At 38.7% G+C, this 25,222-nt stretch overlaps 1 protein-coding gene across 2 annotated transcripts in view; it reads right to left on the bottom strand.

Moving 5' to 3' along the window:
* The window catches only part of LOC127449667 (protein TANC1-like), a 134,001-nt gene that overhangs the window by 70,819 nt on the left and 37,960 nt on the right, over positions 1-25,222 (bottom strand). Inside the window, exons 3-4 of one of the 2 annotated variants that reach the window (XM_051713219.1) lie at positions 13,976-14,185; positions 9,675-9,767 (exon numbers count right to left, since the gene is read on the bottom strand). In XM_051713219.1, coding sequence (XP_051569179.1) covers positions 9,675-9,767; positions 13,976-14,185 — 303 coding nt within the window. Of the gene's footprint in view, positions 1-9,674; positions 9,768-9,860; positions 9,922-13,975; positions 14,186-25,222 lie in introns of those variants that run through there. The other variant, XM_051713220.1, reaches the window with a different exon arrangement.

Here is a 25,222-nt window from a genome sequence, read left to right as displayed (position 1 = left end):
AAAATTTATTTCACGATATTCATACAATTTTTGGCTGTTAAAGATATACGTCACAATATTACAATTTTTATGGAAAGTAATTCAAAACCTTCTGAAAAATAATGACAGTTATTTAAAAGTAAATAGAGAAAAGTAAAAGCGCTCTCATCCAGAAGCAGGAGAAAAGGGCACCTTTTAATGCAAAAATAGCACAAAAGTAATTAATGATGGATAAAAATAAAATACTAATTATAATATTATTATTATTTGTTGCACAACCTCTGATTTGAACGCACATAGCATGCGGTGGCGATAGAAACGATATGCAAATATTTCTAGCAGTTGACACATTTTTACTGGTATAATGATTTAATTTATATATCACCCACCCCTAGTCCTTAATTTAAGAAACAAGGCACAGAGGTTGTCGTGAAAATCTTCACAATATAGTACAGCCTTACTATATCTTATTGATTAAAGGAATAGTTCACCTAAATGATTCACAGTGGCATGCATGTTCACTCGAGACGCCACTCGAGAACTTTCACTGAAAACAACTTATATTTTGAGTTATTTCTCACCAAAACCAATCATATACCTACAGAAGACTTTGATTATAGCACACGAGTTGCATGGACAATGATACATTTTAGATTAAATGTAATCACGCAAAAGCCACAAAATCTGAAATTTAAGGTCACTATAAATGGATGGATTTTGAAAGAGTCAAGACAGTCAAAATTTTATGACAATAAAGACTTTTATGAAAATAAAGTGGAGGGACACCTCTATTTTGCCATTGAGAAGTGGCATTAAAGTACTTTATCCATTATTACAAAACTATTTCCAAGGGTAGAAGTACTCCTGAGAACTCTCGAGTTTGATATACCTGAGAAGTGTCCATGGCAATTCATTTGCTTCAAAAAAGTCCAAAACTGGAGGTTCGAAATGCTTCTCACTCTCAACTGAGGATTTCCATAAAGCAGTCCTTACTTAATCAGCTCTTGTGTGCATGACAAACTCTCATCTTTCACTGTCCATCAAGTACAATTAACTGTGTTTTCACTGCCACTTGTTACAGTGGAACAAACCAGACAAATCATTAGAAGAGGATTATGGGCTAACAACCAGAGATAGTTTGCAGTGAATTTTTTCATAACCCCTAAGAGAGGAACGCTTCTTGTGAGATCTACAGCACTGAGCAGCCCAAAATCACATATGAAACATTTTGTTTTATGCTAATGAATGACCCTTATATTTTAATGAATGAAACAAGCCATGTATAATTAGCTAACACACAATTTAAGGACTACAAGTGAACAACAGCAAAACATTTCACCCCTAAATATGCCATTCGTCGCCTTCCCGATGCATATCAGCAGCTCTGTCCTCAGTTATGATGCTATTTTAAACTGAACATTTGTTGGATGTTCTTGCTGTTCTTGCAAAGTTCCTAGCAGCCAGTTGCTTAGTCATAGTCTTTTTTATTTGCCAACAATAGATGTTTATATGCCACATTCATTTAAGATCCTTTCAGATCAGTTTAGAAAAGGAGCTGTAGCCTTTCTATGTCTGGCGATAGCACTTATTAATAAAACTGTCATCAAACTTTGATTATGGGTTTTTGTAAATCTTTCAAAATGATCCCACACATGGGTAATAACAGGCTACATCGTGTTGCTTTAACTTTGATGTTATCACAGTGCCACTCCCGAAAAGTTCAAATTAAACATTTTCCTACAAAGCTGACAACTACTGCACCCACTTATGATGCATAATTTCATTTATTAATTTGATTTAAGTGAGTACAAACAGTATCAGAACATGTGATGCTGTGTAATGCAGCAGCAAAAACAAGTGATTAATAAATTATGAGTGACATTAATTCTTCTTATGTATTTATATACTGTTAAGCATTCATAAATCCATGCTAGCATAACTGCATAACTATCAATTGCTTTAGCCAACACACACTTGTCAGTAAAAGCAGGGCCCATTAAACTTCATTACATTTGCTTTGGCCAACCATTTATTTCAGACAACCACAGCAACTGGCATAATTCAACCTGGCTGGGTCTGGTGATTTTTCGGTCAAACGAGTCGAAGTTTTTTCCTGCAAAATGACATCTAAATTACAGCCCTGTCGATCCAAGGTTTATTTTAGCAACTAATGGCTGAAACATGTAACGGGTGAAAACCAGGATCAGGAAGGCAGCGAGCAGCGGTGTGGCGTAAACGGTGGGATGTAGTGCAGTATTATCGGTCTGTGAGTAAATCATTAGTGCTCATTAGAATTGAATCCTGGAGATTAAGCTCTGAAGAGATCAGCGGAAAAGGCTGGTCATGGCTCAAAGCGAACAGACACAATGTTGCCATAGAGATTTGTCAGCTCCATCAAAATGAAAAGCTGCAGCTCTAATATTCCAAAATGCCTGAGCCCAACATTAGTATACACTATAGGCCTTATCTTTTAGGATGTATCTAGGGCATAAAGAATTTTTAGGGGACAAAATAAAATAAAATAAAATAAATAAATCCTTCAACTGTATATTGCATTGTACTAGTGTGACCTTTCCTAAAATGCTTCTAGCTATGCAATCTTGATTTCACAGGTTGTTCCAAAACGTGTTAGATTGTAATTCATAACGCAACGCAAATACGTATTGCATTGTCAGAATTGCCTCAAGTGGCACTATAGCAAACAACGTCTTCTTTTTCTCTTTCAGGTCAACTACTGCCTTGGTGAAGCAACAGTTTGAAGAAAACTTGAGCAAATTAGTTAAACTGTCAACATTTTTATAGCTAGCTACCTAAATAACAGTTTGATGGCAGATACATTTAAAGTGAAGACACATGGATGTATCAGCCAAACATCGGCATTGGCCAATGAAAGCAATCATCTGCACTATCAGACATCGGCCGATAGACCTTATTCACGCTAGCGCCATCTTTGATTTTTAATGGGAATGACAACGAGGTTGTGAGGGACAGTCTCCTCAATGGGCTGTACTGCAGTTTAAAGTGTTTTTGGATCATTCTGCAGACAAAACATTGATAAAATATCTGTACAAGAACATTCAGTACACAAAGAACTCCAGACAACATGAGTTGTGGAAAATCAGATGTGATCTAGGAGCTTTATACAGCTTTATACCATTCGTGCTACTGAAGAGATGGTAAGTCACATTTTGTTATGATGCAGCCTTATGCTAAAATACTTTTTAAAAAAAATTCACATCAATGTACACTCCATACTCCATAATGACAAAGCAAAAACCAGATTTTTGATAACTTTGCAAATTTATTAAAAAGAAAAAATTTAAGTATCACACTGAAATATGTATTCAGACCCTTTGCTATGACACTTGAAATTGAGCTCAGGTACATTCCATTTCTCTGGATCATCTTTGAGATGTTTCTACACTTTGAATGGAGTCCACCTGTGGCAAATTCAATTGATTGGACATGATTTGGAAAGGCACACACCTGTCTATATAAGGTCTCACAGCTGAAAATGCATATCAAAGCAAAAACCAAGCCATGAGGTCAAAGGAACTGCCTGCAGAGCTCAGAAACAGGATTGTGTGAGGCACAGATCTGGAAAGGCTACAAAATAAATTCTGCTGCATTGAAGGTTCCCAAGAGCACAGTGACCTCATAATTCTTAAATGGAAGTTTGGAACAACCAGGACTGCTCCTAGAGCTGGCCGCCCAGCAAAACTGAGCAATCGAGGGAGAAGGGCCTTGGTAAGAGAGGTGACCAAGACCAAGAACCCAATGATCACTCTGGTTGAGCTCCAGAGATCATGTATGGAGATGGGAGAAACTTCCAGAAGGACAACCATCACTGCAAAACTCCACCGATCTGGGCTGTATGGTAAAGTTGCCAGACGGAAGCCTCTCCTCAGTGCAAGACAAAAAAAACAAAACAAACAAAAAAAAAAAAAACACCTAAAAGTACTCTCAGACTGTGAGAAACAAATTCTCTAGTCTGATGAAACGAAGATTGAACTGTTTGGCCACAATTCCAAGTGTCATGTCTGGAGAAAACCAGGCACTGCTCATCACCTGTGCAATACCATCCCAACGGTGAAGCATGGTGGTGGTAACATCTTGCTGTGGGGGGGGTTTTTAGCGGCAGGGACTGGGGGACTGGTCAGGGATGAAGAAAAGATGAATGCAGCAAAATACAGAGATATCCTTAATGAAAACCTGGTCCAGAGCGCTCAGGACCTCTAAATGGGCCGAAGGTTCACCTTCCAACAGGACAATGACCCTAAGCACACAGCCAAGACAACACAAGAGTGGCTTTGGGACAACTCTGTGAATGTCCTTGAGTGGCTCAGCCAGAGCCCGGACTTGAACCCAATCGAACATCTCTGGAGAGACCTGAAAATGGCTGTCCACTGACGGTCCCCATCCAACCTGACAGAGCTTGAGAGGATCTGCAGAGAAGAATGGCAGAAAATCCCCAAATCCAGGTGTGCAAAGCTTGTCGCATCATACCCAAAAGGACTTCAGGCTGTAATCGCTGCCAAAGGTGCTTCAATTTAGAACTGAGTTAAGGGTCTGAATTTTTATGTCAATGTAATATTTTAGTTTTTTCTTTTTAATAAATTTGCAAAGTTATCAAAATCTGGTTTTTGCTTTGTCGTTATGGGGTATGGAGTGCAGATTGATGTGGGATGATCTAATTCCAGCGATTTGGTTGACTCTTAAAACTACAAGTAACCATACACTCACCCTTCACTTTATAGAGAACGTACATACAGTGTTACAAATAAAATTGTCCAGCATTTGTGAGAAACACTCCAATCCACCAGATGTAATTACATCATAGGATGGTATCATCAAATTCTAGAAAGCACTTTGCCCAATCAGAGGTGGATGTGCTGGGAGCTGTAATGACATCATAACATGACATTATTTAACATTTAACAATGACAAACCATGGTTTACAGCGGAACTCAGGCAGCTTCGTCAGGCCAAAGAGGATGCTTACAGAGTTGGGGATAAAGTCTTGTACAATCAGGCCAGGAACACACTGAATAAGGGAATCAGAGTGGCTAAAAGAAGATATTCTGAGAAGCTGAAAAACAAGTTTTCAGCTAACAACCCTGCATCAGTGTGGAGTGGCATGAAACAAGGACTCCTGCCCCCAACCCTGTGGTGGACCAACAACTGGCTGACGACCTGAATGTGTTCTACTGTAGATTTGAAAGGCCCAATCTCACACCCCACACCCACTCTGACCTTTACTTCACACAAACACCAATACCTCCTGCAACCCCCTCCTCCCCACTCCTGCTACTCAACCTGCACTTAATATCTGTGAAGATGATGTGAGCCGCGTCTTTCGACAGCAAAGGATAAGGAAAGCACAGGGCCCAGATGGCGTTTCACCTTTATGTCTTAGATCCTGTGCTAACCAGCTGGCCCCCATCTTCACACAGATGTTCAATAGATCACTGGAGCAGTGTGAAGTCCCATGCTGCTTCAAACGTTCCACTATCATCCCCATCCCAAAGAAACCAAAAATCACAGGACTTAATGACTACAGACCTGTCGCCCTGACGTCTGTGGTCATGAAATCATTTGAGAGACTGGTGTTGGCCCACCTGAAGAACATCACTGGACCCTTTCTAGATCCCCTTCAATTTGCTTATCGAGCAAACATGTCTGTGGATGATGCAGTCAACATGGGATTGCATCATATCCTGCAACATCTGGACAGACCAGGGACATATGCAAGGATCCTTTTTGTGGACTTCAGTTGGGCTTTCAACACCATCATCCCAGCTATACTCCAGAATAAATTACACCAACTCTCTGTTCCCTTGTCTATCTGTCAGTGGATTACCAGCTTTCTGACGGACAGGCAGCAGCTTGTGAGACAGGGGAAACTCACTTCCAGCACCTGTACAATCAGCACTGGTGCCCCCCAGAGATGTGTGCTCTCCCCATTACTCTTCTCCCTCTAACCAATGACTGCATCGCCAAGGACCCCTCTGTCAAGCTCCTGAAGTTTGCAGATGACACCACTGTCATCGGCCTCATCAGAGATGACGATGAGTCTGCATACAGAAGGGAGGTTAAACAGCTGGCTGTCTGGTGCAGTCAAAACAACCTTGAGCTGAACACTTGATGATTGTGGACTTTAGGAGGAAAACACCAACACTGAACCCCCTCACCATTCTAAACAGCACTGTGGCAGCAGTGGAGCCATTCAGGTTCCTGGGCACTACCATTTCACAGGACCTGAAGTGGGAGACCCACATTGACTCCATTGTGAAAAAGGCCCAGCAGAGGTTGTATTTCCTTCGCCAGCTGAGGAAATTCTACTTGCCACAGGTGCTGCTGATACAGTTTTACTCAGCAGTCATTGAGTCTGTCCTCTGCACTTCAATAACTGTCTGGTTTGGTTCAGCTACGAAATCAGACATGAGAAGACTACAAAGGACAGTTCAGACTGCTGAGAGGATTATTGGTTGCCCCCTGCCCCCCCCCCCCCCAAGAACTATACACTTCCAGAGTGAGGAAAAAGGCTGGAAAAATCACTCTGGACCCCACTCACCCTGCCCACTACCTTTTTGAACTGTTGCTTTCTGGCCGACGCTTCAGAGCTCTGAGCACCAGAACCATCAGGCACAGAAACAGTTTTTTTCCCCCTCAGGCTATCCATCTCATGAACAGTTAAATTGCCCCATTGAGCAATAACTATGTGCAATACACAGTTTAGTCTTTCTTATATTTATCCAAGACATCCAACCGTCAGTGGTTTCTGCCATTTCATTCCTCTGGGGAAAAAAAACAAAAAAAAAACATTTGCACTGTACATAACAGATTTGTATTTACACTGTACATAACAGATTATATTAGATTTGCACTACCCATGTGTATGTGTGTATGTATGTATGTGTGTGTCTGTACGTATGTGTATAATTATTTTTTATTTTGTATTATTATCTATGTCTTGCTGCTGTTTTTGTATTGTTTTTGTATGGTTGTACACTGGAAGCTCCTGTCACCAAGACAAATTCCTTGAATGAGTAAGCATACTTGGCAATAAAGCTCATTCTGATTCTGATTCTGATAAAGATTTTTGTTGTACTTTCAGGAAATAGTAGATGAGCACACTCCAGTAATTACCTGGAGCACAGTATGAGTTAGACTCTAATGTACTTTAGTGTCATCTGTTTGTAAGTCAAAGGGTGGGTGTGTGGCATGCATTTCTAAAGCCGGAAATACTCAATTTTCCAAGATTCTCAGCTCTTTGACCTGTAAAGAAAACCAATGTGAAGGAGAGTACATTTTGAGCCTGGTTAGAAGTCCACAGTGGTGTGGAGGGTGAGAAGGAAGGGACAAAAACACATTTATAGAACAGCTCTCAGGACAATGACTCCAGAGCTGTGAAAGTCAATGTCATGTAGAGATAAATTAATGTGGAAGTACTACAGGTTCAACTAGAGTGGTTTACTACATCTGGTGCCCTCTCACGATTTGCACCAAAGATCATAAAATGGGGGAGGTGTGACTGACTGCTTCATAATTTATTAATAATTTGAAGACACACCAACATTTGTAGACCTTTAAAATTTATGAACTGCAAATGCAGGCATGATGGTTGCCTGAAATAGAACAGATGCGTCTAGGAAGAAGGCCCAAAAATAACACAAAAGACAATTTGAGGAAATCTGTGCATGTGTGAGCATGTGTCTGCATGATTCTGTGTAATTGTGTGCTTACAAGTATTGTGTGTTTGTGTGTCCATTAATGTGAAAACAACTAGACAAGGGTTTTGAAATGGCAACATCTGTGTGTGCTCCAGATATGGGCCATTTGGAATTAGTGGAACTTGTGACATCACAAGGACCAAATTCATCTGTATATGACTGTCTCTTCAGCAAGACATCAACGCCTATTTTTCGTCATTGCACCCTTGGCCCCGCCCACTGGTGCTCAATTACACAGGTGAAGAGGAGAGAGGGCCTGTCATGGGAGATTCATCTACACCAAAGGGGACTTACACAGGAAACCTTCATGTGCCTATCTGGATTTCAATATTTTTCTACACTAGATGAACGGCTTTGCCCATTATCATGCATATCGCGCCGCTTTTAAAAGACGCAATGTCAAGTTATAACTCTAAAAAGGAGAGCTCCATTCTGTTTCATTCAGCTGTGCTGTTTCATGCTGTTTTGAAGGTGTCCTGGACAGTTTTTGCACCAATCTGTGCTATTTTTTTATTGTTAGTCTTTTGTAAACGTGCACTAGATAGCGTTTTAAGAGCTGTACAAGCTCAACTTTTAAAAACACTTCTCATTCTGCTGCAGCCAATGACTGGGAGAAACACACAAAATCCTGTGTGTAAACAAACACAGAAGATGTGAGATGTGAAGTCCAGTGTCTCTGCTTTGGCCTGTTGAAGCCGGTTGAAGCACCCAAAATCACCATGGATTGTACTATGTCTGCATATTCAGAACATTTCAGTGTGGATTGTATGTTTTCGTCTCAGATCAGCGTGGATTACTTGTGAACCAGTCAACACATGATTCAAGCTCTGCAAAGGAACTGTTATTGAATGAGCATTATTAAAGATGGGGCAGTTAAAAACTTTATTGGACCCGACGTAAACCTGTAAGTAAACAGTTCATTCACAAATATTTCAAATGTCATTACTGTTTAATGGTTAAGGTGCCACTGTGCTTAATGTATTCAGATGCAATGTATTGGGTGAACATTATGTGTAAACCCTGAAATTTCATTTTAAACTGTTGTGGAGCTTGTTGTTAATTTTCTTCCGATTGAGTTTCAAATATGGCTGTATTGGAGGGGCTGCACGATGTTAGCCAATCAGAACAGTGAGCATTTACATTGAAGTCTTAAAGGGCCAGAGAGCTTAAAACAGAGTTTAGGTGCAAAAAAAAAAAAAAAAAAAAAAACTTTACTAACATTAGAAGTGGACCTAAGGGAAGATAATAATATTATATATATATATATATATATATATATATATATATATATATATATATATATATATATATATATAAAAAAGAGTATGTCATGGAAAAGGTGTTTTTGCAAATTTCACAATTGTATGTGTGCAAACATTCAATAAAAGTAATTTTTAAACGCTTTTTTGTGTGTTCACCTGTATCCTGTATCCCTTAGATTTCACAAACATTTCACACACAAAGATCAGTTACATTTAACTATGGAGTTCTGCCATCCTAACTGGTTACCCCACAGCATTATATTACCAGAGTGAATGATAGAGCAAATCAAAGAGTGAATTTTTAAAATTAACATACAAACATACACAAACAAAATGCAGTCCTACCCAGAGAAAAATAAAGCAAGCAAGAGAAAAGAGGGAATTCGCCAAAGAAGACACAGATATACTGTAGTAATAGGTATATAGAGAGAGAGAGAGAGAGAGAGAGAGAGAGAGAGAGAGAGAGAGAGAAGAACATGCAGGGAAGAGGAGGAATGCAGTTTAATGGACTGGGCTGGATTTACTGAACTCTCTCAGCTGTAAATTCATGTAACTCCCCACACCTCTTTGAAAAAACACCATCCCTCAGCTGACAACAGAGGCACATCTCATTCAAAGACACACACACACAAACTCACACAAAGAATAAAGTACTCAAACGAAGGAAACCATACACACTGGTACACACTGAGTTTCTCACCAGTATTGTTCTTCTTCCTGTTCTTCAGAGCACAAGAAACAGGATCTCCAAGAATACGAGGATTCTCCACATATTTAGGTGTCCTTACTGAACCTGCAGACAGAGAGAAAATGAGAGAAAGAACGGAGCAGAGAGAAAGAGGAAGGAGAGAGAGAGAGAGACCGAATGAGAGAGAAAGACACATACGAAGACAGTTAAGTCTTTCCAGATGGGATTTTGAGGTTGGCGATCTGAATCTCTGGGCAGAGCTGTGTGTGGATCTGTGTGTGTGAGACTGGAGCGATCAGCTGTCCTGTACTCCCAGAGAGATTCCAGTATAAACGAGGAGTCTGTGGTTGTGTGTCTGTGATGATTTAATCTCCCTGAGCAGTTCCTCCTGATCTCACTGAGTCAGTCAATGCAAAGCTTTATTGGCATGACTGTTAACATTTGCAATTTTACCAAAACGTATAAAGTACTTCTAGTACGGAAATTGACATAACAGAAAATAAAAAATGGTAAATAAAGAAATGAAGGAAATGAAGCGGAAAGTGAAAGAAAAGGACAAGGCAAAAAATATATAAATAAATAATAAAATAATATAGGATATTGCCACACTTCCTGTGAGCGAATGTGCATACTTTCTCTCCAACACAGTTTGCACAGCAGTGTCAAATAGGAGCAGGATGTCCAAATACTCAGTATTCATGAAACATTAGGTGAACAATACATGGACGACCTAATCAGGATTCCCACCCTTATTAAAAAAATTGAATTCCATGACTTTTACATGTATTTTCCAGTAGTTTGTGATTTGTGAAGGTTTCGCTCACAAATCGTACAATCATGCCACGCTCCAAATCACTGAGATCACATTTTTTTTCCCCATTCTGGTGGTTAATATGAACATTAACTGAAGCTCCTGACCCGTATCTGAATGATATTATGCACTGCACTGCTGCCACACGATTGGCTGATTAGATAATCGCACGGATGATTGTTGGTGCCAGACAGGCTGGTTTGAGTATTTCTGTAACTGCTGATCTCTTGGGATTTTCACGTACAACAGTCTGTAAAATTTACTCCGAATGGTGCCAAAAACAAAAAACATCCAGTGAGCGGCAGTTCTGTGGACGGAAATGTCTTGATGATGAGAGAGGTCAATAGAGAATGGCCAGACTGGTTCAAACTGACAAAGTCTATGGTAACTCAGATAACCACTCTGTACAACTGTGGTGAGAAGAATATCATATCAGAATGCTATTCTGAGATGCAGGTTGGCGCTGTTTGGGCAGCACGAGGGGGACCTACACAATATTAGGCAGGTGGTTTTAATATTGTTGCTGATCAGTGTATTTATACTACACACACGCATACCTAAAGAATATGCTTCATTAATGGCCGGAAAACAAGTTCTTCATTGAATTCAGTAGTACATACTATGAAAGTCCTGGAATTTAGACGCAGCCACTCCGTCAGTGTTCATTCAGAACTCACTGCCATCTGAACCAGCTCATTCACTGCCCTAGCTCTCTGTATGTGAGAATGTGTTTAACTTCACAGTGACTCCTCACACAAAGCCTGAAACAAGAATTGGGACAGGCAGCTTCACTGCTGAACAGACAATGAACAAAAAGAAGAGAACAGTAAACAGCTTTCCGGTGATCTGTCAGTAATATTGCATTATATTTAATGCTTCATTTGAGGAAAATAATAGTTAAGGATCTGAGTGGTTAACACAAAGGTTGCAAGTACAAATCAAGGCAAGTTTGTACGGTAACATGTCTTTGAGTTAGTCAATTAACAACAGGTTGGCCATGTCAATGGTGTACAGTACAATACTTTAGAAGGAAAGCGCTTGCTTCAAGGTAAGTATCTAAAACGTTTTTTCTCTGTATTAAAGTCAGCATGAAATGCCATTCTTATTTTAATGTGAAGCATTTCAGAGTGAAATTGTATATTCAATAAGAAATGGTAGAAAAGATTCATTCATGAAAAGTTGTCTCTATATGACAGGTGGTTGTAGGGGAGGGGTTGACATATAAAAGAACTTGATCGAAAAAGTCATTTCAGAGGCGGAGCAAGTTTTTACATTTTGATGAAAGATTACAAAAGACCTTTTTTTCTTCTTTGGAATAACATTCACTAATGAATCATCCACAGTAAGACCAGAAATGTGTGTTAGGAAAGTAAATGGGATCAATTTTGATTTCATGTTTACTTCAAGAGTTAAATTGTGGTGTGTGATGCCACCTGCAGGAACAGGGATGGATTTGCATGTACACGAATGCTGCTACTAACATCATTTATCTCAGCAGAAGAGAACAGCTTATGCTTCTGGAAAAAGTACACTTTTAAAAGCATTGGGAAAGTGGATGACAGGTATGGAAATGACAATCATATCAAAGTCGTATCAAATTGTTCCTTATACAGTCCAAATGAATCAGGAATAAATCATGCTGTTTTATGGGAACATTTGTGGCATTTCTCAGTGTTTAAAGAAATGGCTGCTTTTTGTAGATGGTTCAGGTTAAGCACAGTTACTGTATAATTCAGAAGCGCACAGGGCTGACGTGAGTCTAATCACACAACCTGAGGTGCAAGACTGTGGGAGGAACAATCACGAAGCGTAGCCAGAATGCAGAGCAAGTGTTTCTCTTACTGTGACGGGCAGCTGTGTACTCGGTTCTCAGCTTGAACAACAGAGTTAGCAATGCCGCAATTATATTATTGTGCATATAACAGTAATAATATAATAATGAAACTAATTAATCAATTCTCAAACTATCTGTGGAGGCTAAAAACCTACTACCACCTATCTTAACAGCAATACAATTTTGGCAGCACTATTTGTGTCGTGCAAAGAAGTTGCATCCCAATTTGCATACTACCTATACTGTATAGTACGTGAGATTAGAATTAGTGCATTCCATTACATAGCATGTTAAAAAACAGTGTGCCAAAGATGCCCAGATGGTATATTATTTCTGGTGGATATTCAAAGTATAAATTGGCGGATCCTTTTGGGCCCAATATTGCCCACAACTCCTTGTGCAATTGAATAGGAGGAGTTTGTAAAGGTTGTCTTTCAAATTAATCTGTTGACTTTCAAACTGTACATTTAAAAAAAGATTTGTTTTTTTCATAAAGGCAAATAATGTGAGGCTCAAGCTGCAGCAGTTTTTAAAATGTATGAACCTAAAAATGAAGAAATGATGTATTTTAAGGTGCAAACACTTACATGTAAACACAAACAGTACGTGACAAAGGGTTCTGTGGTATCAAGACCCCAAGATATCAAGATGTTATGATGCAATAGTATGTGCTAATACTGGCATAGTGTCATACTACATACTCAAATGTATGTACTTTGAGTAGTGACTAAAGAGGTTTGAATTTATCAAGCATTGTATAGGTAATGACTAATGAGTGTAGTAATGTTCACATTAACATGTTATCTTATATTACGATATACAGTAGCCTATATAAGAATTATAATTAGGCTATTTATTTTGTGTACATAAAATGTATTTTCTGTGTATAGTGAAATAGCTTTCCTACTAAATTAAGATGATTTTATAATCACGAGGGAAAAAAGGACCACTGAAAGCAGTAAAAGTCAGAAAAAAATGACATTTGATACAATTACGGGACAACTTTCTGCGAAGAGCATAAAAAACTAGCACGGGTGCAGTGACACTCAGTATTTTCCCAAAGTTTAATAGCATAAGTTTTTATTTAAATGCATTCATATTTTCACTTTTAGCAGTGCAGTAAATATACAGCGCAAATTATTATTTCACTGTAGACGCAAGAAATGTCCCGCCCTCTATTGAAACGGAAAATATGATTGGTTAGAAAATATCTAACCGTGTCTAAAACGAACGTTCTGATTGGTAGCTCAGCTGATTCGAAATGTCTATCTTGCCCATGCCTTGTTTAGAAAGAATCTCTGTACACTTATTCAAAATAATAAGAATCACAATTCACTCTACAGTGCTGCGGCATCACCTCAGTACAATGAAAAGTTATGGGTCAAAAGCCTCCTCGCTGTTCTGGCGGTCATACGCATCATCACTCATTTTAGGAGGGCATATGCAAAATCCTTTGAAAGATAGGTGGGCATGCGGCATATGCCTGCGTATGCCCTAGACTACAATACTGCTGAGTGTGCATTAATAGGTGGCATAGGTGTGCACTTAAAAAAATCACATCTAACATGAACACTTCAATGAGTAAATCAAAGGTCAGTAATCTTGACTTTTTATACTTGATTTAAAAGACAATGCATGTACTGTACAGTTATGAGATGACTCTTGTACCTGGAGATTTGTCAGGTCGTACAGGCAACGCATATGGCTGGCGGGGAGGAAGAAGTGGGGAGGAGGGGAGAGACACAGACACTCCTCTGGCCAAACTCGGTCTCAGCACCTCCTCTGCAGGGTACGGCTGCACTGGGAGAGGCCCACTGCCGTGATTCTGAAAAACCATGAACCCCTCTTCCTGAACTCTGTGATGAAAACTGGGACTCCCTAGAGAGAACGAGAGAGAGAGAGAGAGAGAGAGAGAGAGAGAGAGAGAGAGATAATATTTATTTGTTCACCCAACTTTTTGAACACTTTAACATATTATTTTGCATATATATAATGTATAATTAAACCCAGCCTGACACCATGTCCTAAACCAGGCATGATGCGTCCAGTTTAAAGTGACAGTCCATGTAAAAATGCTGCACAATCACTCCCAATTAGAAGATACTTTATGTTCACTGTACAGTAAAGAGGAGGGGGACTCTGAACTAATGAGATTAAATTGTAAGTGTGGCTACACTGCGTGACACCGCAGGAATAGAAACCAAGCCATCAACAAAATGTCCAATCATTCCCTACTTAACTGAAAAAAATTATCTTGTATCTTGTAAATATATCAATATAAATATAAAAATTAAGTACTTCCTACATTTGATAAATTAAAGCGTGAACATGAAAACATTAAGTAAATTCTACATTCCTACTAAACATGTAAAAATTAAAGCACTAGCTTAAGTAAATATTATTTATGATTATTTGTTTTCTTTACAATGCCTCATCATGTATCAATCCTAAAGTAGAAAACCTTGTCATATTTGCTAAATTTCACAGGTCAATAAAATAAAAAATTTTTACTTAAAGGGATAGTTCACCCAAAAATGAAAATTCTCTCATCATTTACTCACCCTCATGCCACCCCACATGTGTTTGACTTTCTTTCTTCAGCAGAACACAAATTAAGATTTTTAGAAGAATATCTCAGCTCTGTAGGTCCATACAATGCAAGTGAATGGTGACCAAACTTTAAAGCTCCAAAAAGCAGATAAAGGCAGCATAAAAGTAATCCATAAGACTCCAGTGTTTTAATCCATGTCTTCAGAAGTGATATAATAGGTGTGGGTGAGAAACAGATAAATATTTGGGTCATATAGTAGGGGGTGGTATGCATGAAGAATGTGAATGTGAAAGTGATTCTCATCCACACCTATCATATCACTTCTGAAGACATGGATTAAACCACTGGAGTCGTTTGGATTACTTTTATGTTGATTTATTACTTCGAAATTTTGGCACCCATTAACTTGCATTGTATGGACCTACAGAGCTGAGAAATTCTTCTAAAAATCTTCATTTGAGTCCAGCAGATGAAAGAAAGTCATACACATCTGGGATGACATGAGGTTGAGTATATGATAAGAGAATTTTCATTTTTGGAAGAACAATCCCTTTAAGTTTTCGAAGCTGCCGTTTTTAGTGTTGATTTTGTTGTTACATTTGAAAACTTCTTGTTTTTTTAAAGTCTGAAGTTAATTTTCTACTCAAAATTACCCATTCATGATCAAAATACATATCTGTTTATTGTTACCGTCATCGTGTTTTGTGCACCAAATATTCAGGTCTGCGTGCGCAGCTCTGGATCTTGGTTCTATCACCTTTAAAGTTAGATGATGCTGTGTAATAGACTAGCATGCATTAATGTGGAAGGCTTCTGTGTGTCATGTGGTACAGAAGTACATTAGAAAAGCACTGAAAATTAGTACACTTTTAAAAGCATGGCTTAATTCAGTGCTACATTTCTTGAGTAAAATGTATAAACAAAGAGTGAGTAAAATTAGCTTGAACTAGAGAATTGCAAAGAAATGGAATTTGTTTGTAAATTGTTTCCTAGGTTTTTTTTTCCTTTTTTTTCTGTGTACAAGAACTCAGATTTACATAGAAGAGATTTCATCACTTGTCACTATATTGTTAGGACATGCCTGGAAACATTATTGTTGTCACACCTAGTTAGGAATTTGTTTGCCAAAAGGCTGGGTATCGTCAACCATGTCACAGTACGTAATGCAACACATACAGTATGTCACGATTCAATTTTGATGACACATCATAATATCCTAACTGGATTGATCGAAACTGTGATAAACACAGAGAGAGAACCAGTGTGTCCACGAGAGAAAGTGTGAATCTGCAGGTTCGGTTTCAATCACTCTCGTGCCTCATAGAAGCGTAAGCGTCCCTGATCGCACTGATGAACGCCACTCTATAAGCTTGCACTTATTTACACGACCTGATTCCTTATTATTGAAGTTATTACAAATATCGATACAGGGATCTAAAGTATCGATAGAATATCTTGACAAAGAGTTTCGCAATATCTCAATATCTGATTGTATGGGCACAGCCCTTCTGTGCCAGGTTTGACATGAAAAGTTTCTAGCGTCACGTAATTTGCAAGTCCATACTGAAATTGAAAATGCTTATACCAGCCTATTAGAACTTACAGATACAGCCTTTGAGAACATGTGGGTTTTCTTATGTGTTTTACAGGGGTGTGAATCCCTGGATTGAAAGCGAATCGTTTTGATTCACGTTTCATAGGTTTATGATTAGATTCAAAATGTTTTTTGTTTTTTTTTGCAAATTCAGAACGATTCGATTCCATTCAGAATTAAATTTGATTAACGATTCAATTCTGCATTTTTTGTAAATGCATTTTTAGGATTCATTAAAGCTGCACTACGTAACTTTGTGCTCTATAGCGTCATCTGTGGTTGAAAATAAAAATTGCAAGTAATTTGCGGAAGAACACTTTACGTCAGTCGTGTTTCGACACTGCTTTTCTGGTAGATATTCCTTAACCACCACCAGTTACTAATATAATTTAATGTGATTATTCAAGTGATTATTCAAGCTTCCCCCCAAATAATTTTGGGGGGAAGCGGGGGTCGCGGGTGTTTAGGTCACAAATATAATGATCCTCTTTGGTCCTTTAAAATAGTAGAGGAGCTGAATGCCAGTGGCGGTTCTGGCTTAATTGGTGCCCTAGGCGAGATCCGACATGACGCCCCCCTTAATATCAACAACAATAACATGAGAAACAGATCAATATTTAAGTCCTTTTTATACTCTAAATCTCCACTTTCACATCTGAAAGTCACATTTGATGCCTGTTTAGTTTCACTTTCACGTCTGAATGTGTAAGTGGAAATTTAAAGTAAAAAGGGTCTTAAATATTGTTCTGTTTCTCACCCACATCTATCATGTCACTTCTGAAGACATGGATTTAACCACTGGAGTCGTATGGATTACTTTTATGCTGCCTTTGTGCTTTTTGGAGCTTCAAAATGCAAAAATAATTCTAAAAATATCATAAAAGTAGTCCATACAACAGCTTTTCTATGGCTCCAGAAATCTTGGAACACAGTGCACAAGTCATTCGGACTACTGTTATGATGTCTTTATACTGAACCTTTAATTATGCTTTACAGTATTTGTCTTTTATGAAGCTTGACAGCGCCTGCTCACTATATACTGTTATTCTATGGAACAGAGCTGCTTAAAATATCTATTTTTATATTCCAAGACAAAGTAACAGCATATGGGTTTTGAACAACATAAAGGCGTGTAAATGAGTGAGTAAAAGTACATTTTCCATTTTTAGGTGAACTACTCCTTTAACTGGTGGCTCATTTTTTGAGCACAGACCTGACAAGGACATACTCAAAATAAAATGGTCTCTTAGGAGATGCAGTACAAAATTCAGAATTAAAGACAAAGAAATTATTTAGAAAATCTTTATCAAATTATTACCTAATAACATTTGCATTAAAAATATGTGGCACTGTCCTTGCCACAGTCTAAAAACTCAGTGGAAGTCACAGTTCTAATCTGAGGGTGATAACGCTCTACTTTGTGTTTTATAGAATATTTTCTTAGACAATGTCAATTTAATTTTCTAAAAAGCTCCTTCAAAAACCTGCCAGATTACCACAGCCATTCAATTCCTTTACAATATACACTGCATGCACAATTATTAGGCAAGTGAGTATTCTGATCTTATCATTATTTCCATGCACATTTTCCAACTCCAAACCATATAAACTTGAATGCTTATTGGATTCAATCATTTTCAGGTGGTATGTATTTGTGTAATGAGGGAGGGTGCATAATTATTAGGCAGCTTCATTACCTCAGGTAAAATGGGGCAAAAAAAGAGATTTAGGGGCCGTTTAAATGACAACGTTTTCAACTAAAAACGGAAAACTTTTTATGCGTTTTGGCTGTTCGTTTACACGACAACGGCGTTTTGGAGCCTGAAAACGCAAACCTTTGAAAACGGGTTTCAAAGTGCAAGTTTTTGAAAACGATGCCATTATCGTCTCCGTGTAAACACACAAAAATGCGAATTTGTGAAAACGATGATGTCATGCGCATGCGTATTACGTGTTCAGTCTATAGGCATGAGCGTGAGTACTTCAAAACAACACGCGAGACATTCAAAACTACAATGGTGGACTACAGGACTGTGTTAGTACTGCTCAAGATTATGTTTATTGATGCTTCTCCAGCAAAGTGTAGATTTACTGCATCACTACTACGACCAGCGATCGCCATCTTCATTGTTTGTATTCACCGCTCTGTGAAAGAATGCTTATGTGTGCAGGCACATAGCATTTCTTTACAAAGTGACATGGCCTGGCATGCATAATACAGCGTTTTTAGTCTTTTTTGCGGATATGTGTGAACGGGGATCGTTTTGACAACGTTGTTGTCTGTACGCGAAACTTTTCAAAAATGCAAAGGTAAACTTTTCCATTTTTATACATCGTTGTCGTGTAAACGTACCCTTAACTGACACTGAAAAAGTAAAATAGTGTAAAATGCCTTTCAGACGGATGCAACACTCTTGAAATCGCGAAACTATTGAGGTGTGACCACCGGACAATCAAACATTCTGTTGTGAATAGTCAACTGGGGCGCAAAAAAAACGCATGGAGAAGAAAAGGCGCAAATTAACTGCAAAAGACTTGAGGAGAATTAAACGTGAAGCTACCGGGAACCCATTATCCTCCAATGCTACCATATTCCAGAACTGCAACCTACCTGGAGTGTCCAGAAGTACAAGGTGTCAAGTGCTCAGAGACATGGCCAAGGTCAAGAAGACTGAAACACGACAACCACCGAGTATGATTCACAAGCTGAAGCGTCAATATTGGGCAAAGTAATACATGAAGACAGATTTTTAAAAGGTTTTATGGACAGATGAAATGAGAGTGACTCTTGATGGACCAGATGGATGGGCCCGTGGCTGGATCACTAATGGACACAGGGCACCACTTCGAGTCAGGTGCCAGCAAGGTGGAGAAGGGGTACTGGTATGGGCTGCTATCATTAAGGATGAGGTAGTTGGACCTTTTCGAGTTGAAAATGGACTGAAACTCAACTCTCAAACCTACTGCCAGTTTCAGGAAAGTACTTTCTTCAAGCAGTGGTACATGAAGAAGTCCTCAGCATTCAAGAAGGCCATGATCTTTATGCAGGACAATGCTCCATCACATGCATCCAAGTACTCCACTGCTTGGCTAGCCAGCAAGGGCCTCAAAGATGCCCAAATAATGACATGGCCCACTTCCTCACCTGACTTAAATCCTACTGAGAACTTGTGGGCCCTTCTCAAATGTGAGATTTACAGTGAGGGAAGACAATACACCTCTTTGAACAGCATTTGGGAGGCTGTGGTTGCTGCTTCAGTGAAAGTTGATCGTGAACAGATCAAGAAACTGACAGACTCCATGGATGGAAGGCTCATGCCAGTTACTGAAAAGAAGCGTGGCTATATTGGTCGCTGAATATTTTTGAAAGGCCAAAAATGTTATTTAATTGTCATTTTGTGTTACTTATTTGTTGCACCTACTCTAAAAATTGAGAATAAACAATTGAGTTGGGAGAAATTCTTTTTGTAATTTAGTTGCCTAATAATTGTGCACACTAATAGTTGCCTAATAATTGTGCACACTTATATATTTCCCTGAGAAAGACAAAATGCACTTTTTCTTTGTTAAACATTCAGGTTTGAGGTTCAATAACATTTTGGATTGACTGAGAACATTGTGTTTGTTCAACAATAAAATTAATCCTGGGGATTACAATTTACCTAATAATTGTGCATGCAGTGTACACACATTCGCTCTTTGTCTTAAGCCTGACAGAGACACACTTCTCTGTTAATGTTTTCACATTCACAATTACGAATGACATCCGAATCATGTACTGTACATGACATATTTTCAATTCAATACGGCGAATTTCGCCATATGGTGAATAGTTTACTCCTTTGGAATTTAATGTTGGTCGGTACATTTCAATCATAAAACAGTAGTCAAATATTGCATGTTTAGTTAGATACTTTCATCTTACATGACACTAACACTTTTTTTATGTATTTTTTTTTTTCCCTTTTCTCCCAATTTGGAATGCCCAATTCCCACTACTTAGTAAGTCCTCATGGTGGCATTGAGGTGACCGTCAATCCACGCATCTTATCACGCATCTTGTTGTGCATGACACCGGGGAGACTCACAGCAAGTGGAGGCTCATGCTACTCTCCGCGATCCATGCGCAACTTACCACGCGCCCCACTGAGAGCGAGAACCACTAATCGCGACCACGAGGAGGTTAGCCCATGTGACTCTACCCTCCCTAGCAACCGGGCCAATTTGGTTGCTTAGGAGACCTGGCTGGAGTCAGCACACCCTGGATTCAAACTCGCAACTCCAGGGGCGGTAGTCAACGTCAATACTACCCAGGCCCCCCGACACTAACACTCTTAAAATTAACTGCTTGCTGATGCGCGGCATTGGAATAATCCACAAGGTTCCCACTTAGTTTATGAAACTTGAATCCCGCCTTCATCGATTTGATTGGTTATCTCAAACGACAATGACGAGCGGAGTTACACTTCTGAGCACGCTAAAAATTCGACTTTTTTAAACCATTATGTTATTCCTGCATAACTTAATTTCAACTAGACGGTGATGCATAATGGACTGTAGCAGAACAGCAACAAGGATATCATTTATTGGGGGGAACAATCTGGCCATACCTGACTACTGGGGGAGACTTGTCCCCCTCAATGTACATTGTGGTTATGCCCCTGCCTAAAGTGCAGGCAACTGATTAGCTGCCTAATCAGCTAATATATTAAACGACAATGTTTTTGAATGAATGGAACTTTTAAAGAAACTGTTCTCATAACAGCTTGAAAAGCACCTTATTTTCATCCTACCTCCTTATACAGCATCCAAAGGCAGCATTTCTAGTTTTCGGATGTAGCGAATGAGCGCGCTTCACTTGAGAGTCAGTGGCCCTCCTGAGGAGAGATCAGACACGAGGTGCTTGAAAGCCATTCATGGAAAATTCTCGATGAGTGTTACGGACAGAAGGGAAAGCAGCCGTTATCCCGTGAAGGGCGACAGAAGAGTGCAGGCTGCGTCTGTTAGGGGAGAGCTGTGAAGTCTCGCGCTCCGAGGCGCGCTAGAGAACATCGCCGCACATGTCTCTCTATTAAATCGCACATGTAACTAATTAAATATGTATATATTTTTAAATATTGTACACTATTTTGTCGAATCGCGATTCATTAGATTTTTTAATTTTAAACCAATAATTGACCAACACTAACGACTCTCGATTCAAAAGTCATATTTTCAGATCGATGCATATAGATCGGCAGGATAAGTAATCGATGCATTGAGAAAATGAGTGAATCATTACACCCCTAGTTTTACACAACCTATCACAAAAAATTACACTGTTAGTGCATCTCTTATGGGTGTCACATTGTAACATTGCAAGATATCGTATTAGAAAATATAAAATGTGCTCATGAATGCGCAAAGGACATCTGGATTTTCACTGCTAAATGACTTAAATTACAGGTTGCTTTTCACCATAACCTATCGTATGACTTCAGACGACATAAGATATGATGCAGGAACCGTATCTGCTACTTTTAAGATACTTTTGGGTCTTTTTTTTAAACTTAGTAGTATACACTGCCATTGTATTGAAAAGACATGATCTTTATTAAAACAGCTACAGTATGTATCACATAAGTATAAATGTCATACAAGTTTGGAATGGCATGAGAACGAGTAAATTTTGACAATTTCATTTTTGGGTGAACTATTCCTTTAAACAAAGATAACTCAGATTCATGGACTGTATGAGCAGTGAACCTCTGCGTGCTTTCCAGCTGGACTTAATTTAATTAGATATTGTTACCAATGGCTCTGTGTATCTGAGCCTTCAAAACTGCTTTTTTATGACCAACAGTAACTATATCCATCTTTCTCCACCTATAATAAACTCTTCCGAATAATTTCAGTCCTTTTAATATTCCAAAGCAAACATACCGAGCTTTAAGTTCCTCTGTCCGCAAGGAGGTTTACTGTTGATGTATTATGCCAAACTTTGGCTACTTCAAACAAAATGCAGACAGAAATGCTGCTTTTCACGGGACAACTGCACCGTATTATATGAGGGCAACCCTGTGGTTATGCTGAAGAATGATTGGTGGTTAGAAACAAGTAAAACATAAAACTACCGTGTATGTGCTTTAATCTGAGAACTCGTACAATAAATATTAGTTCACGTAAATCAATGCACATAATGCGAGAAAAGATTGCTTTGACTCATTCCGTGTAATGTGTGTCCAAAGATGAGATCCATGCACACTTTTTTTCATTTCATAATCTCTTTTAATACTTTTTTTTATTTACTGTCAGCTGTGGCAAATCTCTAGCAACTAAAAACCAAAATGTACTAGCCGACAGCAATTCTTTCTCCAACGTGTCCGTAGAGGGTTGTGAAGGTACAAACACATACCTTTTGACTTTGACAAGCTGTAAAGCCACCTAGACTTGGCTGGTTAATTACTTTTTTAAAAGTAGGACGGTCAACAGATTCAAATAATAATAATACAAAAAAATCACAATGACTTTATATTCCATGATTAATCTCAAATTAATCATCCTAAAATTGACCTCTAAATAGCCCTATATTCATTTTTTTCCTTTGAAAATACAGTCCATTGAGTTTAAATGCCTTCAATTAATCTTTTAAAGAAAGAAAACAAAATCTATATCAAAGATGTTTTATTGCCATAGTGCAACATATCTGAAACCAACCCCCCCTATTCCACCACACAAAGACTGCAAATGACTTCTCATCACTGTTTACATTTCGCAGTATGTACATACTAAAAAAAGAAAGGTTTTTCACAAAACAAATATAAAATCCTACTGCTATTTGACCCAAATATACAGGTTTCAATCTATTGTTAAGACTTTGAGATGTTGGCCACAGGGTGGAAAATATGCCGACATGGCTTTCTTCTTCTCTTTTATTGCAGATTTGTGGTCGGCCGCTTCTTAATGCAGCCCAGCAAATCAAGTCTGACTAATGACAGTCTACTCCAGAGAGCTGAAATAATTACAGCCCTGCATTCATAACACTGAGGTCTGGCTAAAATACCAACCAGAGACTCCATTCATCAGACATCAAATATTTATCAGAATATAAATTTAGCCGAAATGAAGGTTTGGAGCTGGACAGAGGCCATACTGAGGCTGATATTTAGTCAAATTTGGAGAGACCAAACCAGAGGAAAAAAAAATATTCATGCTGCTGTAAATGGATTCTTAATGTGTATGTGGTGTAAATCAGGTATGCTGGTGTTTCTCATGAGTTTAGCATCCACCCAAGACACAGTGAATGTCTGAACCTGAGAATGAACAAAGTGAAGAATGCTACATATGAAACAACACAAGGACAGGATGGGAAAACAGACAGGAGAGGTAAACATGGAAAGTACAGGAATATCATTATTGAGCTTAAACAAATGTCTGTGAGCAGACTCTGTTTTGCTTTTCTTTTCCCTCATCTAAACTTTAACCTTAACTAGAAAAAAAAAAATTTGTTCATACAGACAGGAAGTCAGAGAAACACCACGGTCAAGGACAGATGTAAATCTTATTACTGTAACAGTAATTAAAGTCCTTTCGGAACACAATTGCTTTCTTTTTTATTAATCCCCCTTTTCTCCCAATTTGGAATGCCCAATTCCCACTACTTAGTAGGTCCTCGTGGTGGCGCGGTTACTCACCTCAATCTGGGTGGTGGAGGACAAGTCTCAGCTGCCTCCGCTTCCGAGACCGTCAATCCACGCGTCTTATCACGTGCCTCATTGTGCATGACACCGCGGAGACTCACAGCATGTGGAGGCTCATGTTACTCTCCGCGATCCACGCACAACTTCCACACGCCCCATTGAGAGCGAGAACCACTTATCTCGTGTGACTCTACACTCTCTAGCAACTGGGCCAATTTGATTGCTTAGGAGACCTGGCTGGAGTCACTCAGCACGCCCTGGATTTGAACTCGCAACTCCAGGGGTGGTAGTCAGCATCAGTACTCGCTGAGCTACCCAGGCCCCCCTAACACAATTGCTTTTTTAATTAAAATCAGCATACTTTTAATTCAGCTCAACAATTACTACCATGATGTGTACTTTTCAATCATAATTAACAAATGCACTTTAAAACTGAAATAATATAGCATTACTTTGCACATTATAGAGACTACCAAGAATTGGAAGGAGGGGGTAAATAATGTCACAATGCAAAATATGTATTAACACACTAACAGTAATGAGAATACGATTTTTTTTTCACATTACAATACTGCTACTTAGAATTAGGGAGAAGAGTTTTGTGCTTAATAATGGAAAATACTGTCACAATATTAATTCATAATCTATAGTGCTAAAAAAAGACTTCATATGCTTTATTCAAAAGATAATGTATTATTTCGCTCTTTGGCTTTTGACTAGAAATGTGGTCCAGAAATGTTCTTGATAGTTTGTGTGAGATTCACCATTATAGATGTCTGTGCAACCATCTGGGAGAGAGACATATATGCTCTCTTCCCCTCATTACACCTCTCTATCTATCTTTTTCTCTTTCTCAGTTTATATTCATCAAGTATAATTCACATTCAGTAGCTTAGGTAGTGTTGATGGGCAGAGGGTTGTTGTATATGATTAGCTTCTATCTCCTCCCTAGAAATATAATTTTCTGGAAAGAGAAACATAGTCTTGTGGTTTGTGTTTACATGTCAGATAGACATTCCCTATGTTAGTCAGATAAAAATCAATTGTCCCTAACCTACAGCAACATTAACTTTAACTGTTAAATGACTAAG

This window comes from Myxocyprinus asiaticus, chromosome 12 (assembly GCF_019703515.2).
Source record: "Myxocyprinus asiaticus isolate MX2 ecotype Aquarium Trade chromosome 12, UBuf_Myxa_2, whole genome shotgun sequence".
Taxonomy (NCBI): Eukaryota; Metazoa; Chordata; class Actinopteri; order Cypriniformes; family Catostomidae; genus Myxocyprinus; species Myxocyprinus asiaticus.
The sequence above is the reverse complement of the archived record's forward strand: the minus strand, read 5'-3'. Positions and strand labels throughout refer to the sequence as shown.